Source organism: Cavia porcellus, unplaced genomic scaffold, assembly GCF_034190915.1.
Source record: "Cavia porcellus strain 051 isolate PalLab524CR breed Dunkin Hartley unplaced genomic scaffold, mCavPor4.1 scaffold_24, whole genome shotgun sequence".
NCBI classification, from domain to species: Eukaryota; Metazoa; Chordata; class Mammalia; order Rodentia; family Caviidae; genus Cavia; species Cavia porcellus.
Window position 1 is genome coordinate 12,876,090 of NW_026947507.1, and position 17,519 is coordinate 12,893,608.

At 37.3% G+C, this 17,519-nt stretch overlaps 2 protein-coding genes across 9 annotated transcripts in view; one reads left to right on the top strand and one right to left on the bottom strand.

Moving 5' to 3' along the window:
- Primpol (primase and DNA directed polymerase) overlaps positions 1–1,720 on the bottom strand; it is a 28,781-nt gene extending 27,061 nt beyond the window's left edge. For all 3 annotated transcript variants that reach the window (XM_063234670.1, XM_003469108.5, XM_013151684.3), the window contains exon 1: positions 1,613–1,720. The gene's annotated coding sequence lies outside the window, so the exon portion shown is untranslated. The remainder of the gene's footprint in view (positions 1–1,612) is intronic.
- A 168-nt stretch (positions 1,721–1,888) lies between these two features.
- The window catches only part of Casp3 (caspase 3), a 59,918-nt gene continuing 44,287 nt past the window's right edge, over positions 1,889–17,519 (top strand). For 3 of the 6 annotated variants that reach the window (XM_063234678.1, XM_063234673.1, XM_063234677.1), the window contains exons 1-6: positions 2,045–2,213; positions 10,373–10,440; positions 12,884–13,008; positions 16,232–16,360; positions 16,667–16,842; positions 17,153–17,273. In XM_063234678.1, the coding sequence (XP_063090748.1) occupies positions 10,388–10,440; positions 12,884–13,008; positions 16,232–16,360; positions 16,667–16,842; positions 17,153–17,273 (604 nt within the window). In that variant the 5' untranslated portion in view covers positions 2,045–2,213; positions 10,373–10,387. The other 3 variants (XM_063234675.1, XM_063234676.1, XM_063234674.1) reach the window with 3 other exon arrangements.

Below are 17,519 nucleotides of genomic sequence, written 5' to 3' on the forward strand. Positions count from 1 at the left end.
CTACTACTTAGTGAAGTCCTAGTTTTTGACAATGTTTTTCTAATATTATCTCCTTTGTGGCCTCTTGCAATTTATTCATACTTTTTCTCACTGCTTAAGTATTCACTTTAACATGTGATTAAAACTTACTTACAGAAATATTATAAGTTAACTTCCTAAATGAATAACACATTGAGAAATTAAACATAACTGACTGAACCCCATCCCATTTTAGTCACTTTGCTTTATTTATGCTTGGACAGAAATTAATCTATGTTTCTATTTGTGCAAACTGATTGTGTGGGGTAATAAAGTTTGTAGTGACAGAATGCTGCTTATTGGATACTCCTTTCCATCCTCCAAATGGGACCTCTCATCCGCCAGCCTAAATTCTGCCAGACTAATCAACTTATGGCACTGTCACTTTTTATAGGGGTCATCATTAATGACTCATAGCATCACTAAATTCACATGACAGCCTACCTCATTAAGGCTAAACTTCCCTCCAGACTCTGGCCATGAACCACATACCTACTGTATTTTCTTGTTCAGTTTTCTCACTAAATGAATGACAATGACCACTCCCTCTCTAGAGGCCCTCTTGTTCATGTTTCTCTCGTCTAGATGGTCTCAATTTGTTTGTTCCTTAATGCTTCCCACTTCAGGGTATCTCCTCTGGGATATCTCTGTAAAGAGACATTATAGGGCTCAGTCAGAGGAAGATGTGGCTTCTAGCTGTTTTGCTATAAGTCTTCTCTAGACTAAATAAATCAGTATAACTTGTAAGGAAAAAAGCATCTGCTACTTTATCTCAAGCATATTTTGCAAGAAAATTTAGCACCGAAAGGGTTCTGGGCATCACAATGGGGCAAGGAGGCTTTGTTCAACCATACAAACCTTACAAATTACTGTCCCCCAAAACTACTAATAGGCTTGAGTACGTCCTATTCTTCAATGTTATTGCAGAGAGAAAAAAAAAAAAAAAAAAAAGACTGTCAACTTCACCCATTTTGGGACAAAGAAAGGCATGTTTTATTTCTAGACTGATAGTTTAGTTAATGTGACTCCTGTCAGTAAGAGCAAATACTTTAACTTCTTTAAGCTGAAGTGGACACCAGGATTCCCATCTGGATGAGTTGTTTTAACAAGAAAATATATTATGAAAATTCAAGCCTTCTATAAATATGTGTGTATGTGTGTACGTATCTGTATGTAACACATAACACAGTCCCTGACTTACCCATTCGGGTATAAGCATTGGGAACAAGCTGGTTCTTTCTTGGGGTCCCTCATTTGTTGTCAGAATGTCGTAAACTCTTGAAACCTGGTGCAGAATTTTATGCTTATGTGTGTTGGTATATTTTTCTGCACAAATGCTTTACAGTTTGCATCAGGGTCTAAAATGAGTCTAAAACCCAAAATACTCCTGAAATGATTAGGGCAGTTAGGCATTTGGTTTAAGGGAAGTCGAGGAGAACTAAGGAAGAGGGCTCTGGTCTTTTGAGGGGAAGCAGAGACGACCAGCGCGAATCTCGGCCTGCTTCCTTCCCTCCCGGAGCTCCCATGGCCCAGGCTTGTCTCTCTTCATTGTGCCTCAAGAACTAGGGTCGATTCTGGGCGCTCCTCAACTTACCTCAGGAAGCCCGAGTGGCAGCCAAGGCCCGCAGCTCCTCAGCAGACGGCGGGATTCACTTAAAATCCCGCGCCAGGACTGTGCCTGCGCAGCGATGGGGCGTGGTCAGTGCGGAGCCGAGCCCCTAAAGAGTGGGCGTGGCCAGCGTGGTCAGTGAGGAGCCGGGCCTGTAAAGAGTGGGGTGGGCGGGGACGGGGCGGGGACAGTGGGGGGCGGGGCGGGGCCCGAGCGGCTGGAAGGCGGGCATAGTGCAAGGTTTGGCGGGGAGTTGCCTTCCACTGTGGGCGGGGTCACGGATCCGCTGGAGACAAGAGTCACAGCTGGAGATAAGGAGCGCGGGGTCCCCGGGACCGGAAGGGGCCACTCTGCTGGGGGAGGTGCGGCTCGGGCTGCCGGCCGGGTAGGCGGGCCGGGGGCGGGCCCAACTCTACACTCATTTCTCAAGGCTGCGGCAACGGCGGAAGCCGTGCTGGCGCCGAGCAGAGCGAAGGAGTGGATTGTGCTGTGGAGGCTGTGGGAGCCGTGTGGTGCGTGTCCCCCGGCCCTGTCCTTCGGGTCCCTGTGCCGCCAGCCCTTGACCGGCTCCTTCCATTCTCCCAAGGCGAGTGCCAGTCCCGGGGACCTGCCCGCGTCTGCAGCTGCTGCTCGGAGACGGAGATGGGCGGTCCAGGAGACCCAGGCTTTGTTTTGTTCTGAGGGTTGCAGGGCCCGGCCGGGAGCGGGGCCTGGGCAAGGGAAGCCGGGCTGGGGAGCGGGAAACCCTCGCGGGCACCGAGCCGGGATCGAGGGGTGCGGCAGGGTGGCTGGGCCGGGGCCACCCGGGCCGCGGGGTGCGGGATGGGACTGTGACTGCAACCGCAAGCTGGTGGGTGGATCGGGAGGGAAGAGCAAGAAGCGGTTTCTGGAACCTCCGCCCGGGGGCTGCTTGCGGGCCAGCTGTGGTCTGAGGCTCTGACCGTGGGCGCCGAGCCCCCGGTTAGCGCCCATGTTTGATCTCTGCTGCCTTCTGAGTCTGAGGGCCTAGACTTTTCTCTGGTTGACGGTGCTAGTTCTTCCAGAGAGCTCATTGTAAGGAATGACCACGTTCCTTTTCAGAGCTGAAGGCTTCCATGAAGACTGCATCCTGAGGCAAAGTCACTGGAGGGAGTAGCTCTGAAATCCCCTCAATCCTTTTTCACACCTGTCACTCTCGTTCTCAGAAGGTCTCTCCTCAAGCCTGAATTGAGCCGCTGCCTCTTTTCCTCCAGTAAGCGGCGCCCAGGAAACATGCTTCTCAGTCACCTCTGTCTGTTCCTTTTGCTGTCACCCCTTGGCCTCGGCGACCTCCTAAACATCTGCCAGGTCTGCGCATGCCCCTTCATCCCAGATTTCAGTCACCCTCGACTCTCACCTAGCCGCACAGCTCCTAGCTGGTCCCCCCACGGCAGTCTCTTTTCCCTTCTCCAGACCGTTTTTTACAACAGGAAAACCTAGAAAGCAGGTTCTTTGCCTTTAGAGTAAACCTGGTCCGAGTAAACCTGGTCCTCTAACCTGATTAGTAGAGCCAAACACCGATTGGTTCGCCCCCTGCCTTATCTTTTAAAATAGTATTCTTTCACTTGCTGTACCATGACTGTACTTACTATCAGACCTACTGATTGCCATGTAAACTTGCATTCCCTTCCCCTATGTCTCACCTCTTCACTTTTGCTTAGGTTTGTTTTCATTTAACAATTCAAGGTTCAGTCTCATGTGTTTTCTTGCAGCCAACCTTATCTAAGATGTGCCTATATCTTTTACAGTGTCTTCCCCTTTAAATTATAAGGAAACAACTGAGGGACTGATTTGTCTGTTATGGTGATTTTTTTGACTTTCCTGGCACAAACGAATGCCTGCCCTTTTTGTTTTTATCATAGTATTATGCTTTTTTAATTAGGTAAACTTAATTTACCACATCTAGAGGCCCTATCTAGAAAAATAAATTCATTTTAGGATTGCTTATCAAATTATAATTAAAATTTGAATTAGAAAAGACTACTAGACATGAAATAATGGAGCCATTATAAGAATGTGAATATGCAAGATAGCAGAGGGTGGTGCTAAGCATGGTGATTAGATCAGCCAATATCAACATGTGCTCAGCCACTTTGAATGTGGGATGTCAGAGGATCACTAGAAATGAAATTTAAAGCCCAAATCAACCCAATTTGAATTTTTGGCTTTGCTCTTTTGCAAAAGAAGACTTTTAAAAGGATATATTTTAATGGATGAACAGTTTAGTAGACTGGAAATAAAACTTGTTCAAAGAATACTGTACCTAATTGAGATTTACTTTTTGTCATCGTGAAAAAAAGGCCTTGCCTCCTGTCATTTGAAGAAACTGACATCTGATATAGACAAGTACAATGCTGTTTTACTGTTTTCCTTTGAAACCGAATTTAACCCAATCTATTGCATCATCCCTTTTCTTATGTTACAAAGCAATCTTTATTTTCATGAGTAACATTACTTGTTCTCATGTTAGTGTTAAATAATACTTCTAAGTTCTGCCCCAATGATAAAAAAAACACTGGTGTTTGGGCCTCTTAAAAATACATGGAAATTTTTAGATTCTTAAATATTTTATACACATGTAATAAATACAAATGTGTTGGCTGGAAAGGGTAGTCTCTTGTCAGATTACCTGAGCCTAAGTTCTAAAGGTGACACAGTTACTTGCTCATTCATAAATTAGAATATTTATACCTCACAGTGTTGCTGTAAGGATCAGATTTAAAAATGTCTGTGACAATGCTTTGTAAATGTGAAATCTGTATAATGTAAGTTATTTTCTACATGCTTTATTATTGCTTTAAATACTGCCTGTAGAAGTTCTGCAGTGTGGTAGAGTATGGTAGGGTTATTTGATATGGACTGCATACGTTCTGCCATCTGCCTTGTTGAGCCTCTTGTGAATATAAGCTCCACATGGGGTAGGCTTTTTGTCCTTTTCACTACTTTGTACATTAAAGTCTAATACATTATGCAGTGCACAGTTGGTGTTCACTAAATTACTATGATTAATTGTGATTTTTATAAATGACATCCCAAATCCTCCATTCTTCATTTATTTTGTACAAAATATTTAGGACTAAAAGTAATTGGCAGTTTTCTTCTTTTGTCCCTCAAAAAAAAAAAAAAAAAATCATCTTAGGACTTCCAAGTGGGAAGTACCATATCCTTTCTGACGTACACAGCAAGCTGGTCTGTCTTCCTGGTTGTGTGGCTCATGCCAAAGAAAAGAAAAGGATGGTTTTATTTGTCTATGCGCTACAATTGAACTTAGTTTATTCTGTATTTAACTTTGCTTCTCAGTTTTCATGTTTTCACATTAATTATATTTTAAATATTAAAAGATTGACTTTGCCAGGCCCAGTGACAACAGTGAGTTCAATAATTCTTATCTGTCACCAAAAAGTTCAAAAACCAGATGGTAGACATGTTGATGAAACCTCTGATGTGTGTTAGCCGAAATCTTTTCTTACACACACTATTGCACAGTAAATGTTTCAGCTACTTTATCTGGAAATGTGACTACTGCTGCTTTTGAGACTTTGTCCTTACTGATAGGCAATAAATATAATCCCAATATTTTTCAAATGGTTTGATAGAGATCTAGTCTTACCAGAAATCATACTGGAGTTGCTTCATTTTTCTTCTCGAGGCAACTAGAGAATGACTTAATGTCTCACACTGAGTGATTAACTTGAAACTAGTTATTTTACTTTTAGAAATAATTTACCCACTAGCATCAGAAACACCATAATCATCATTCCCATTTTCTATTTTTATTACTTACTATAATCTACACACTAAATTAGTCCTCTGCGTTTGTGGATTCAACCATCATCAAAATACTAGAAAAAAATACATCTATCCAAAGATATACAGACTTTTTTCTTGTCATTCCCTAAACATCATAGCATATATGTTGTATTAAGTATCATAAGTAATCTAGAGATAATCAAAAGTATATAGGAGGTATGTGTAGGTTACATGCAAATATTACATCATTTTGTATAAGGTACTTGAGCATTCATATAAGGTACTTTGAGCATTGTGAGAATTTGCTGCCCCAGTTGGGTCCTAGAATGAAACAAAGGGATACTGAGCAACAGCTGCGATTTCAGTTCTCAGCAGTCATTTCTATCATGTTATTTATGTCTTTTGTCTATCTTAACCAGAGCTTCTAAGGTTAGGGATTTTTGTTTCTTTCCTGGAAATTAATCATATCATTGTCACTCTGGTATTAAGTAGTTTATGGAATGTATAGGGAGAGTCTAAGTCTTGAAACAGCCAGGTTCTGGTTTGAGTCCTGGCTCTGCAATTTATACACACCAGCACAGTAAGAACATTAAATCCATTGCTGTGCTAAGAGATATTTTTTAAACTCTCATTGTTTATTTTTCTTATTTATATTTTGTCACGTATACAGTCTAAGAAGCTAAATTCCTCTTATGATTTAGGGCAATAATTATTTCCCTCAGGACATAATTTTTTTATTCTTTTAAGATGAGATCACCATCCCAAAATAATTTATATGAAGCCAGGCAGTAGCTAATGAAGGTGAGGTAATTCTGTGCAACACTTCAGTGAGTTCTAAGGAAGTAAAGTGCTTCTCCCAAGAGTGAATTTGCTATGTCATGTGGCAAAAGCAGATGATGACAAAGAGCAGATATATAATGTCTCATGCTAAAATGATTTTATTATAGAAAATTTTAGTACATATCAAGATCACCTGATATCTGAGATGGTCCATATTATTCACATACTACTAATAAAGGAAATTAAATACATTATAAATTTGTTTCACAGTAAGATACTATTTTAACTCCTAAAAGAATTCATATTTTTTCTTTAGCCACCAGCTGTTACTAAACAAGAAATTTATCATTTATGTCTAATACAAGAAGTGATTGAATTATAATTATTTACATAGTAAGACTGACCTTAAAATTTTTTAACTTGCAACAATTGATTAGAGAAAGTTGGCTTAACAGATAAAAAAATTACTACCAGCTTGGCATTGTGGCACATACCTATGTCTAGCTCTCTAGGAGGCTGAAGTATAAAGATTGCAAGTCATCATTGCCTGGATAACAGGCAATTAGTAGGAAGAGCCTGTCTTAGAACAAAAATTCAAAAAGCTGGGGATGTAGCTCAGTGTGAAGTCCTTGCATTCAATGCAATCCCCCGTACCTACCCCTCTCTGTCTGTCTGTCTGTCTGAGTCTCTCTGTGTCTCTTTCACACAGACATACCTACTAGTTAGATAAAATCTTAACGTTGGTTAAGCCAACAAGCGAATACTGCACATAGTTTGGAATTGTAGAAAGCTTGTCACTATTTAAAGCTTCTGTTACTGGTCACAAAGAAAATAATTTTATTCCACAGCTTAATAGGCAAGACAGAAAAATTTTAAATTACAAGTCAGTATTCCAGTGTAAACATTGCCACATTGTTTAGAAGTTTTAGGGACACTTAAGGGTCCCTACACACATAGTAAGAGCTCTGCATTGGGCAGTTCATTTAAAGAACAAATTGGAGCAAATCTTGGGGCCAGAAAAGACAATGCCTGGAGCTCTAAGTTCACTTTAAGAAGACATCCCTATTTTTTAAAAATTAGTGAGTCATTTGCGATACATTTACCTGTTTCAGACTTGTTAGCCACTGAATACTATTTTCTGTTAGGCTAATCACATCTCATTTCTCAACCACAGATTGATTATTTTGGCTTACACATTGTGTACTTTGAATTGGCATGTGTGGGGACAAGTTCCATGGTACTTATGGTTCATGGAAGTTTGAAATTTCCCTGTACCCAATTATGTTTATCGTCTGTATGAAAGAAAAAGAGAGGCAAGTAAACTAGAACATGGTAAAAATAAGGAAGAATGGCTGCTTTCATAAGAAAGTACCATTATTTTTGTCACTTTAAAGATTGAGGATTGAAATGTCAAACACAATCTTGGTTGTGCCAAGATTGTTGGCAACTCTGCCATTGTTGACAGTACCTTATAAAATAATATTTGTTATTATTTTCTAACAAATGGTGCAGGTCTTATTTTTTTTTAAAAGAAGATATAAAAGTATGTTTAGTAAGTAAGTTGTCAGTAATCACATCACCCAGAGACAACCAGATGTGTTAATATGTAATGATTTACATAAGCATTTTTGTTCTTTTTGTAATGTATTGTGGCTTTTTTTTTTTTTTTTTTTTTTTTTTTTTTTTTTTTTTGGTGCTGGGGATCAAACTCATGACCTCCTAGCACTCGTGCTGTTGAGCTAAACCCTGGCCCTCTAATTTATTTTAATTGAGATCATACTGTTTTATAGCCTACTTTTACTTAGCTTTATATTATAAGCATTTCCCATGTCATAAGTTCTTCAAGAAAAATTTAAAAAACAAAAGAAAAATTGAGTAAGTGTATTAACTATTGGATGGATACAATATAACCTATTTTTCTGTCCTCAGATTCTTAGTTTTTTTAATCAATAATGCATATTCTTTCTTTACTTTCTCTATCCCCTTGGGTTATTTCCTTAGATGTGCTCTTAGTAATGTAATTTTAGTATATCAAACTTCAATTGTTATTAGGGATAAGGGAACATGTCAGAATATTCTCAAGTGATCTTACCAATGTGTCCCTTCTGATATATCTAGCTCCGATCTTTCCTTCAAGTTCTAGACTCCTAACTACCTTTATCCATTGTTCTGCTCTGTACGTGCTGTCATCATCTCTTGCCTGAACTAAAGTGCCTCTTGATTTCTATGGCCTTGTATGATTTGCCTTTCCTGTGCTATCTCCCTTTTCTCCTTTCCTTCCTTTACCGTGTACTAATCATACTACTCGCTGTGCATCGTGAATACAACAGATATATGCCTTTTTGCTTGCTGATCTTTCTCCCAGCCTATAATTTCACCTTCTGTGGCATTTAGATCTCTGACAAATGTCATCACAGAGATGACTTCCTTGACTACCCTAGCTAATGTAGTTCACAGTTTATTAGTTTACTCTGGTTTTTTCATACCCCCTTCCAGTGTTTGAAATCTTTTTATAAATCTATAGGCTTTCTCTCCAAAATGAAAGCCTCTTGAGGGTGGAACTTTGTCTTGTCTTCTAAAATGTAACTAGAATGATGTCTAGAACAAAGTATGTGTTCACTAAATATTTGCTGACTGACTATGCTAATTATCCCAGTTGTACTCACACCCAACTATGATTTCCTAGGAAACCTACAGGAAGTAAGATGATAGAAAGCGAAGAGTCTTTATAGACATGCAAAAAATAGACTGGCTTTGGGAGAAAATAAAACTCAACTCTCTTCTGTGGTTGAATTCAATAGGTGACACATTCTCTTTTTGTACTCTTTCTTTACCATAATTGTGAACAGAGGTGGCCTGAGAAGTTTAGCTTTGAAAAAGGGAAGGAGTTATGATTTCCAAGAGACTTTGATATGGAACCCTGTTATGGAGTCTCAGGAAGATAGTCTGGAGAGGATGGTGGTGGTGGTTGTGCCACAGTGTGATTGTGCTTACTGCCACTGAACTATATGCTCAAAAATGGCCAAAATGATAAATTTTATGTATATTATACCACACATTTAAAAATTTAAAAACCATGGAAGGGTGCCTAGAATTTTCTAGAAAGTATTTTGTGGGCATTACTTGTTGGTAAGATTGTATATTCCTATAGTATTTCTGATTTTAGCCTAACAGAGAAGTTAAAGTTGGTTTTGATTGAAATTTTACATAACCCGGGCTTTTAGAGTCTGGAAAATTTTGTTCTAGACTTGTCCCTATTTCTTTGTTTTGTTTCTGCTCCTTTTATCTCTATTTAAGAAGCAGGTGATTGTGGCAAGTACTTTTGCTTGTGGAAAGCTGGAGAATTCCTAGAACTCAGAAGACAACTACTAACTAAGGGCCTGGCTTCCTTAGGCAGGATGGCAGGGTGGGAAGAGAAGGCCTTGTCACTTAGGGTGTCTGTGAATTTAGTCACTTAATCACTAGAAATTAGGTTTCCTGACTTACCATTACTGAGAAGAATAAAGATGAGATGCCCAGCAAAGTATTTGATATGTCATAAGTGTTCAGTAAGTGGTTGCTTTGAATACAAAGACTTGTTCCTTGTATAAGATGTACCTGTTGGAAGAATGAGAGCAGAAACTTTAGTTTTTACTACTAACTTACCTAGCCATTCAATACCCTAAATGGAAAGTTGAGATTCTGAAGCCCAATTTAGAATAAGGGTTTAAGTAGAGATTTGGAATGTCTTGATAATGTACCCTTGGGAATCCACCTATGGCAGAATGGTATTATGTAAGACATATTCTTGTGTAAGTTTTGGTTTTAACGATTGAGTTGGAAGCTGAATTCCTACAAATGACCTGATTCGATGGGTAATAAAGAAAACAAGCTGCAGTCTCATATCTTGGTCTGACCGGGAACACAATGGAAAAATTCATCAAGTTGTACGCTTGTCTATATACTGGATGTAATTCATTATATGTAATTGATAGTCAGGTAAAACATGAGAAAGAGGGAGCCAGAGAGGGACAGACAGACGGTAACTACCTTATGAATATCTTTACAAAAGCTCATTCTCTCAGGTCTGACTCACAAACTTCTAACAGTAGAGGATACAACAGGGATTTGGAGAAATAATCACTGGGATTATTAATGTGCAATGGTGGTTTTATAATGACTTGATTTTTATTAACTTTGATTTTCTTTATATTCTAGTTAAGAAAAATAGACATGGAGAACACTGAAAACTCAGTGGATGCAAAATCCATTAAAAATTTAGAAACGTGAGTATTTAAATGGAATCCTGTATAGTCAGAAAGAGATGGGTAGGTATAATGCAGTAGGAGAGGGGAACAGATAGGCTTTCAAGCCAGAGACCAACTGACTTCCCACCTTAGAGAGCTGTATGGCTTTAAATAAGTTCACTTCACTGAATCTTGTCTTTAAAATGGAGATGGTAAATCTTTGACAGAACTTTGGAGAGGGTGAAAGGAAAGGCCTAGGATAGTGTCTCATCCACCCCTGGAATAAAGTGGACTCCACAGGAGAGGCAGCATTCACCACTGGAGTGCTGTCTTCCCAAATCATTGGATAAGATTCAAGGTTGTATGTTCGGGTGGGTTTTTTGACCTGTTGCTTTGTAGGTTTTAAGACTAAAATGCAATGCTGGTTTTTAGCTGCAGAAGAATTGCCTAGTTATGGATTATCTTATCCTTTGTCTTTCTTTTATCTTCTTTCTTAGTGTATTCTGCTTATTAATGCATCTAATAACTGGCCAATAAAAGAAAAAGATAAAAATACAAATACTTCGTTAATTTATGTCTGTTATTATCCATGTGAATTTTTGTTTTATTTTTGGGTTTTTGTTTGTTTGTTTGGTACCAGTGATCAAATTCATGACCTCACCCTTGGCAGGCAGGTGCTTATGCCACTGAGCTAAATCCCCAGCCCCATGTGAAATATTTTTGATTTTAACTATTCTAAGTCGATCAACACAATGTATAAGTATACCAAAACATCATCACAAAAATGTATAATTATTATCTGTCAATTGAAAGTTTTTTAAATTCTAAAAGTTTATTTCTGAGACCCGGTATTATTATTCTGGACCATTCTTGTAATTACAAACTAACCTTATTATGAAACAATTGTATTATAGCAATGCTAATAACAAATCTCTACTAATAATTTTGCCTACCTGTTTAGCAAAGGAATTTGAAATACAGTTCCATTTTCCAAGGTTGTTGTTGTTGTTGAAATCTTGCCATCTTATTGTAGAAATATCATATAAATAGCAAACTGCATTGGAAGCTCCAAAGAATTCTAGAGTTATTCCTTCTTGATATAGTACCCTCACATTGATGAACTTTTTGAGGCTCTGCTTTTTGTTAAGGAATATCCCTTCTTGATCTAGCTATCATATTGCCGGTAGAGAACTTCCTAAGAGGAAGTGGGGAATGAGCATCAGGAGATGGGATTTGTAGTCCTGTGGTCCATTCTAGGTTGAGTATCTCTTAAGTGAAATGATTAGAACCACAAGTGTTTTAGTAGTTTCATTTAGATTTGGTTGTATTTACTGTACATAATGAGGTATGTTCATTTATATTCCATATAAACCTTATACATAGAGCCTGAAACTAATTTTGTATGTTTTTAATGTACCTATGTTTTGACTGTGACCTGTCATATGAGGTCAGATACGAAATTTTCCGTGTATGGAATTTTGTAGGCTTTCAGCAAGTTTCAGACTTCAGAGCATTTCAGATTTTTTAATAAGGGATACTCAGTTTGTATCTTTATGACCTAAAGGTTAAATGATTTGGGTTTTAGGGTTTTAATTTTTTCAGAATGAGAGAAGGAGTGTGGGGGCTCTATACCTCTGAACTGTTAAATATAACAGCTCTTTTCTGGCCTTGACTCCTTTAATTATTACTTTCAATACTTTAGAAATGGATAAAATATGAAATACTCTAAGTATATGAGTATATAAAGTTACGGTATGGATATTTGACTATTTCTAGACCTGTTATTTCCTAGATTTCTAGTAGATCATGGGTCAAGCCTGTGGCTTAGTTTGTCTAGTTTTACTAGTACAGAGCCACATTTGTTCATTCACATACTATTCCTAGGTAGCTTCACCAGTAGAATTGGGTATCTGTAGTAAACCAGAAGACCCAAGATCCTAAATATTTAGTGTTCAGCTCTTGAGAATGTGTTTACTGATATATATAAGGTTTTTAGAGAATTGATTTTCAGACAAGTATTTTCAGTTATTTACAATAGTGCCTTTATAAATTATTAACTAGTAACTAATTATTACTTTTTAGAGTTTAGTGGTTTTTATCATTTCAGAGTAATTTTAAAGATTTTACTCTTATAAACTACCGTTCAAAGTTAGAAGTTTTTAAATTAGAAAATGTATTTGATAAAATTTTACTAAATTTAAAAGAAAATAAGGAGCATGAAGGTTAAAAGCTGAAACTCTGAAGTCCAGTAAATAGTTTTCTTTCCTTGGTCCTATTAGGACATCTGCATGACCTTCAGCACATCAATTAGCCTTGGATGTGTCATTTTCACATCTGTAAAATGATTTGTTGTAAAAGTTTAAATGAAGATTCTAGCAAAAAAATTTGTATGCAGCCTTAAATGAATGTTAGCTGTTCTTGTGAGTCATAAAACTCATTGTATTAGTGGATTCATCGCTTAAAGTATCTGATTTCCCAACAGAAAGGTCATACATGGAAGCAAATCAATGGACTCTGGAATATTCTTGGACAATAGATACAAAATGGATTATCCTGAAATGGGTTTATGTATAGTCATTAATAATAAGAACTTCCATAAAAGCACTGGTATGTATCTTACATAATTTTAATGTTTTTCAGATATTTGTGCCATTTATATTTGATTTGATATAAAGAAAGAATATTTGATATGTTTTTATTGGTCAATAAATTGAAATGCAGACTGCCAAGATGGAAATAAGGCAAGACCCTACAGGTCCTAGAGTATGATATGAACTTCTAACTTTCCTGCTCATTGCAGAATCTCTCCCTCTTTGAACAGTTGAGCTCTTACCTTTTTGCTTGGCTTCTTCTGCCCTTGCTAATCTGTAACCCTTATTTTTTTTATCCTCCTGCTTCATCTTTTAGACCAATAAAAGATTCTCAAAAAATATTAAGGGCTAGTACTTCTTTCCAGAACCTGCAAGGCACTTAACAGATATTGTCTCATTTATTTTTACAGTAAACCTGAGAAGCCACTGCTGTTAGATTCTAGAAGGCTAAACATAAAAATGTTGGCATAGGTAGAGGTAGCACAGTAGCAGAGCTGAGGTCTGGGCTGTCGTCGTCTTCATCTCCTCTGTTCTCCGTGTTAATCTCTTACTCTCCTTCTTACACTTTGTTCTAATATTTATTTCTTTGCCTTCTTCAGGTAGTTTGTCATCTTGACTTCTTACCCTTTCCTCTTAACATTCTTCTGCTTTTTACCTTTAACAGTGAAGCTGCTCTGTTTTAAGTTCACCGTGGCCTGGTCACCAAATCCTATTCTTGGTGTACTATGTACAGTTTGAGCCTACTAATTTTGAACTTTTCTTAGAGAATATAGAAAATGAAATCCTTCACAGTTCCAAAAAGCTGATTAGCATTTAGGTGAATTACTTTTTGTTTTCCTTGGTAGTTTTTTTTGGAAAAGATTGATTTTATTTATTCCATGAAAACAAAATTGTATCCTGCTTGTTCCCCTTAGTGTAATGTAAGCATTTTTGTGTTACTGTATAATTTTCCTATTATTTTGATGGTTACATAGTACTGCATCTCCAAAATATACTAGTCATTTAATTAGTGTAATTTACTGTATGAATGAACATTTTGGCTGTTTCCCTGTTACTCATTTTTCAGATGATGCTGTAAAAATTCTTTGAATTGGTGTATCATATTAGAATTAATTTTGAATTATACAATCTAGATGCAGTCAATCAAATTTAAGATACCAGAGTGGTGGCAAGAATCAAAAGAAGCCAGATTTTACTGGCAAAAAAGCAGGATTTGGTTTTAGATTTGTTAAAAATAATAGAATAGCTGAAAATTAGTTTCTAAATTTAAATAGCACTGTTTGCTTTTGGCTGTAAGTCAAATTACCAACTTCAGCCATTAAATTATTTTTTAAGAGCAGAATATATTGAGAGAAAGAAAGCTTCTGTCAGAGAGACAGACAGACAGACAGAAAGGGTCCCGAGTGAGTTGCCAAAGACTCTTGTCTTTTCTAGGGACTTTTATAAAGTAAAACCATGAGGTGAGGTGGGTCCAAGATGGGGAAACATGGGAACTCACAAGGCAAGCACGTGTGAAGTGGGACATAACTATGGTGGATCAATAAGATTACAAGTGTAATTGCTCAAGTAAAATTGATTAAATTGGGATCAAATGGTGGAGTCACATAGCCAGTGGGCATGAATACAGAATAGGGTCTTTGCTGGTAAGGGTTAATAGCTCCTTCTGGCTTCATCTAGGTGACTGCTAGAAAATCAGTCCCTGATGTTTATACTTAGGGTGTGGTTGTATTTGTTTTGTCTTTGGTCTTGAGATCTGGCCCACAGCAGAGGTGTGTGTCTCTTCCAAGGTTGAAAGATACCTGGTGTCCTGCACTGGGTCCTTTGAGGGCCTACCCCTGTCTGATTGCCTATAATATTTCTATCTAACTAAGCTGCCTATAACATTTCCCCTTCTGAAAAGTGTCCTGGACTGCTGTGAGGGAATAGTGGCTGATAACTGATCTGGCTTCTTCTGGCTGAAGGGGATGATAGTTGGTAATAGGGCAATCAGAGGTACTATAGAGTCTATAGAAGGCCTGTCTAAAGGCCCTCAATAGACACCAGGCATTTTCATCTTGGGTAGGCATACAGCTTTAAGTATGGAGGACACAAAGTCAAAGAAACAATTAAGTATGCAGGAGCATAATGGGATCAACAGGATAATAGGAGTACAGTTAACAAAGATCTCCATAAAGAGGAGTTAGTAATGGCTTCCCATAAGGGGGATAAGGATAAGGTTTAGGGACTCTTAGAGTCTGACTTGTCATTATGTCATTGATTTGTTCTGTCATTGATTTGTCTTCTAATATCTTGAATAGCTGTTGAGATAGTACAAAAGGATCAGGAATGTACATTCAGTATTTAGTTTTTACAATTTACAAGTATTTACTGCGCTGCTGTTAGAATGTCTAATGCCATAGGATTTTGGAGGATGGCTTGTCTCATAATTTTACTTTTTTTTTTTTTTTTTGGTATTGGGGGTTGAACTCATGACCGCGTGCTTGCAAGGCAAGAGTTTATGCTGCTGAGCTAAATCCCTGGCCCTACTTTTACTTTTTTATTAGGAGAGAGATCAGCTGCAGTGTCATTTAAGGCCTGTTGAATATAGTTAAGACCTCAATGTGTGTCATACAGCTTTTTCTCTGGATAAGATCTGATGGATCCCAGTAAAAAAAGAATCTAAAAGGAATTTAGCATACTTGTTGTTGTTTTTATCTGTATGATTACTTGGAGTTTGACATCTGTTAGGCAAGAACAAATTTTAAGCAAAGCACATATAATCAAAGTATTATACAAAGGCATATATAATAAAGCATGAACACTAGAACTTAGAATCAAAGAAATACAGTCCCTGGAATGTGTATAGTATTTTCTTAAAAGTAGGACTATATTAGTTTTCTTTAACAGTGACTATTTTTCTATAGCAAAATTTTATCTAAAAAACACAACACTGTACTGTACAGATGAATTATAATTTATTTAAGCAAGCCCCTACTATTAGGTACTTAAAGTCATTTTCTGTTTTAGAGTATTTAAATGGCTATGAAAGATATCCCTGTGGCAATCACACTAGGACCGGTTGCAGTATGAGATGTCTTATATGCTAACAGCCTGGAGAGGCTTTGTGTCACCATGATCAAAATAATTAGTCTGAGCATTTAAAGGGAAGAATTCATTGATTTTGTGAGTGCCACATACTTCATTTTAAAGCATTTATTCTTTTAAAACACAAACTATAAGTAATTCTTTTTTGTTCCAAGGAATGGCACCTCGACTTGGTACAGATGTAGATGCAGCAAGTATCAGAGAAACATTTATGAACTTGAAATACGAAGTGAGGAATAAAAATGATCTTTCATGTGAAGAAATAATGAACTTGATGTACAGTGGTAAGAAGTAATTAAAAGAATGGCCTTCATTGACTACTTTTATATTAGAATCTATAATCTTACATATAATAAAATAAGAGAATGGTAAAATTATATTACATGTAATTCTCTTACGTATTTTAGTAAGAAATAAAAGATTTTATTTATGTCAAACCCTAAAATGATTTTGGGTGTGCGGCTTTGTCCCAAATTAAGTTTAGATGATCTTGTAATTCATTTCTCAATTTCTTAATTGTGCACAGTATATCTGAAATGTTGATTAAGTTGCAAAGATTTTTTTTTTCTTATTTGTAAATGTTTTTCTAGTTTCCAAAGAAGATCATAGCAAAAGGAGCAGCTTTGTTTGTGTAATTCTAAGCCATGGTGAAGAAGGAAAAATTTTTGGAACAAATGGACCTGTTGACTTGAAAAGATTAACAAAGTTCTTCAGAGGGGATCTTTGTAGAAGTTTAACTGGAAAACCCAAACTTTTCATTATTCAGGTAGTACACAATTGAGCACCCTGGTTATTGAGGGTTAATCAGAAAATAATTTACTCACCTGTGAGTTATCCAGAGGATTTATTTTTTTTCCTCGGACTACAGACGTACTGTTACTGTTCTATGCATTCAAAGTACACTTAGAAAATACAAAGTACATTTCAATTTTGCAATTGCATTAGACTTGTTATAATTACATAGCCTTTCCATAATTCACATAGCCTTTGTGTTTCTTAGATGTAAGTTATGCATATGCACACATTTTTTTTTTCCACATGTATTTTTAGAATAATGTTTAGTTTCTAACCTACAGGCTTGCCGGGGCACAGAACTGGACTGTGGCATTGAGACGGACAGTGGTGTTGATGATGACATGACATGCCAGAAAATACCAGTAGAGGCCGACTTTTTGTATGCATATTCCACAGCACCAGGTAAGAAAATGACAAATAAGAATATTGTATGCAGGTTTTAAATGAATTATGCTGTGACTAATTGTAGAATTAAATAACAAAATGTGTTTCAGAGACTTAAGATTTTGATATCCCTAAAAGATAGCTAACCTGTTTATATTTTAGGCTACCCTACCGTAGAGAAATCTCAAAATGTTAAAGACTCAATGATCCTAATGCTAGAGTATATTCTATATGGCTACAGAAGTCAGACCTTTACTCATTTAT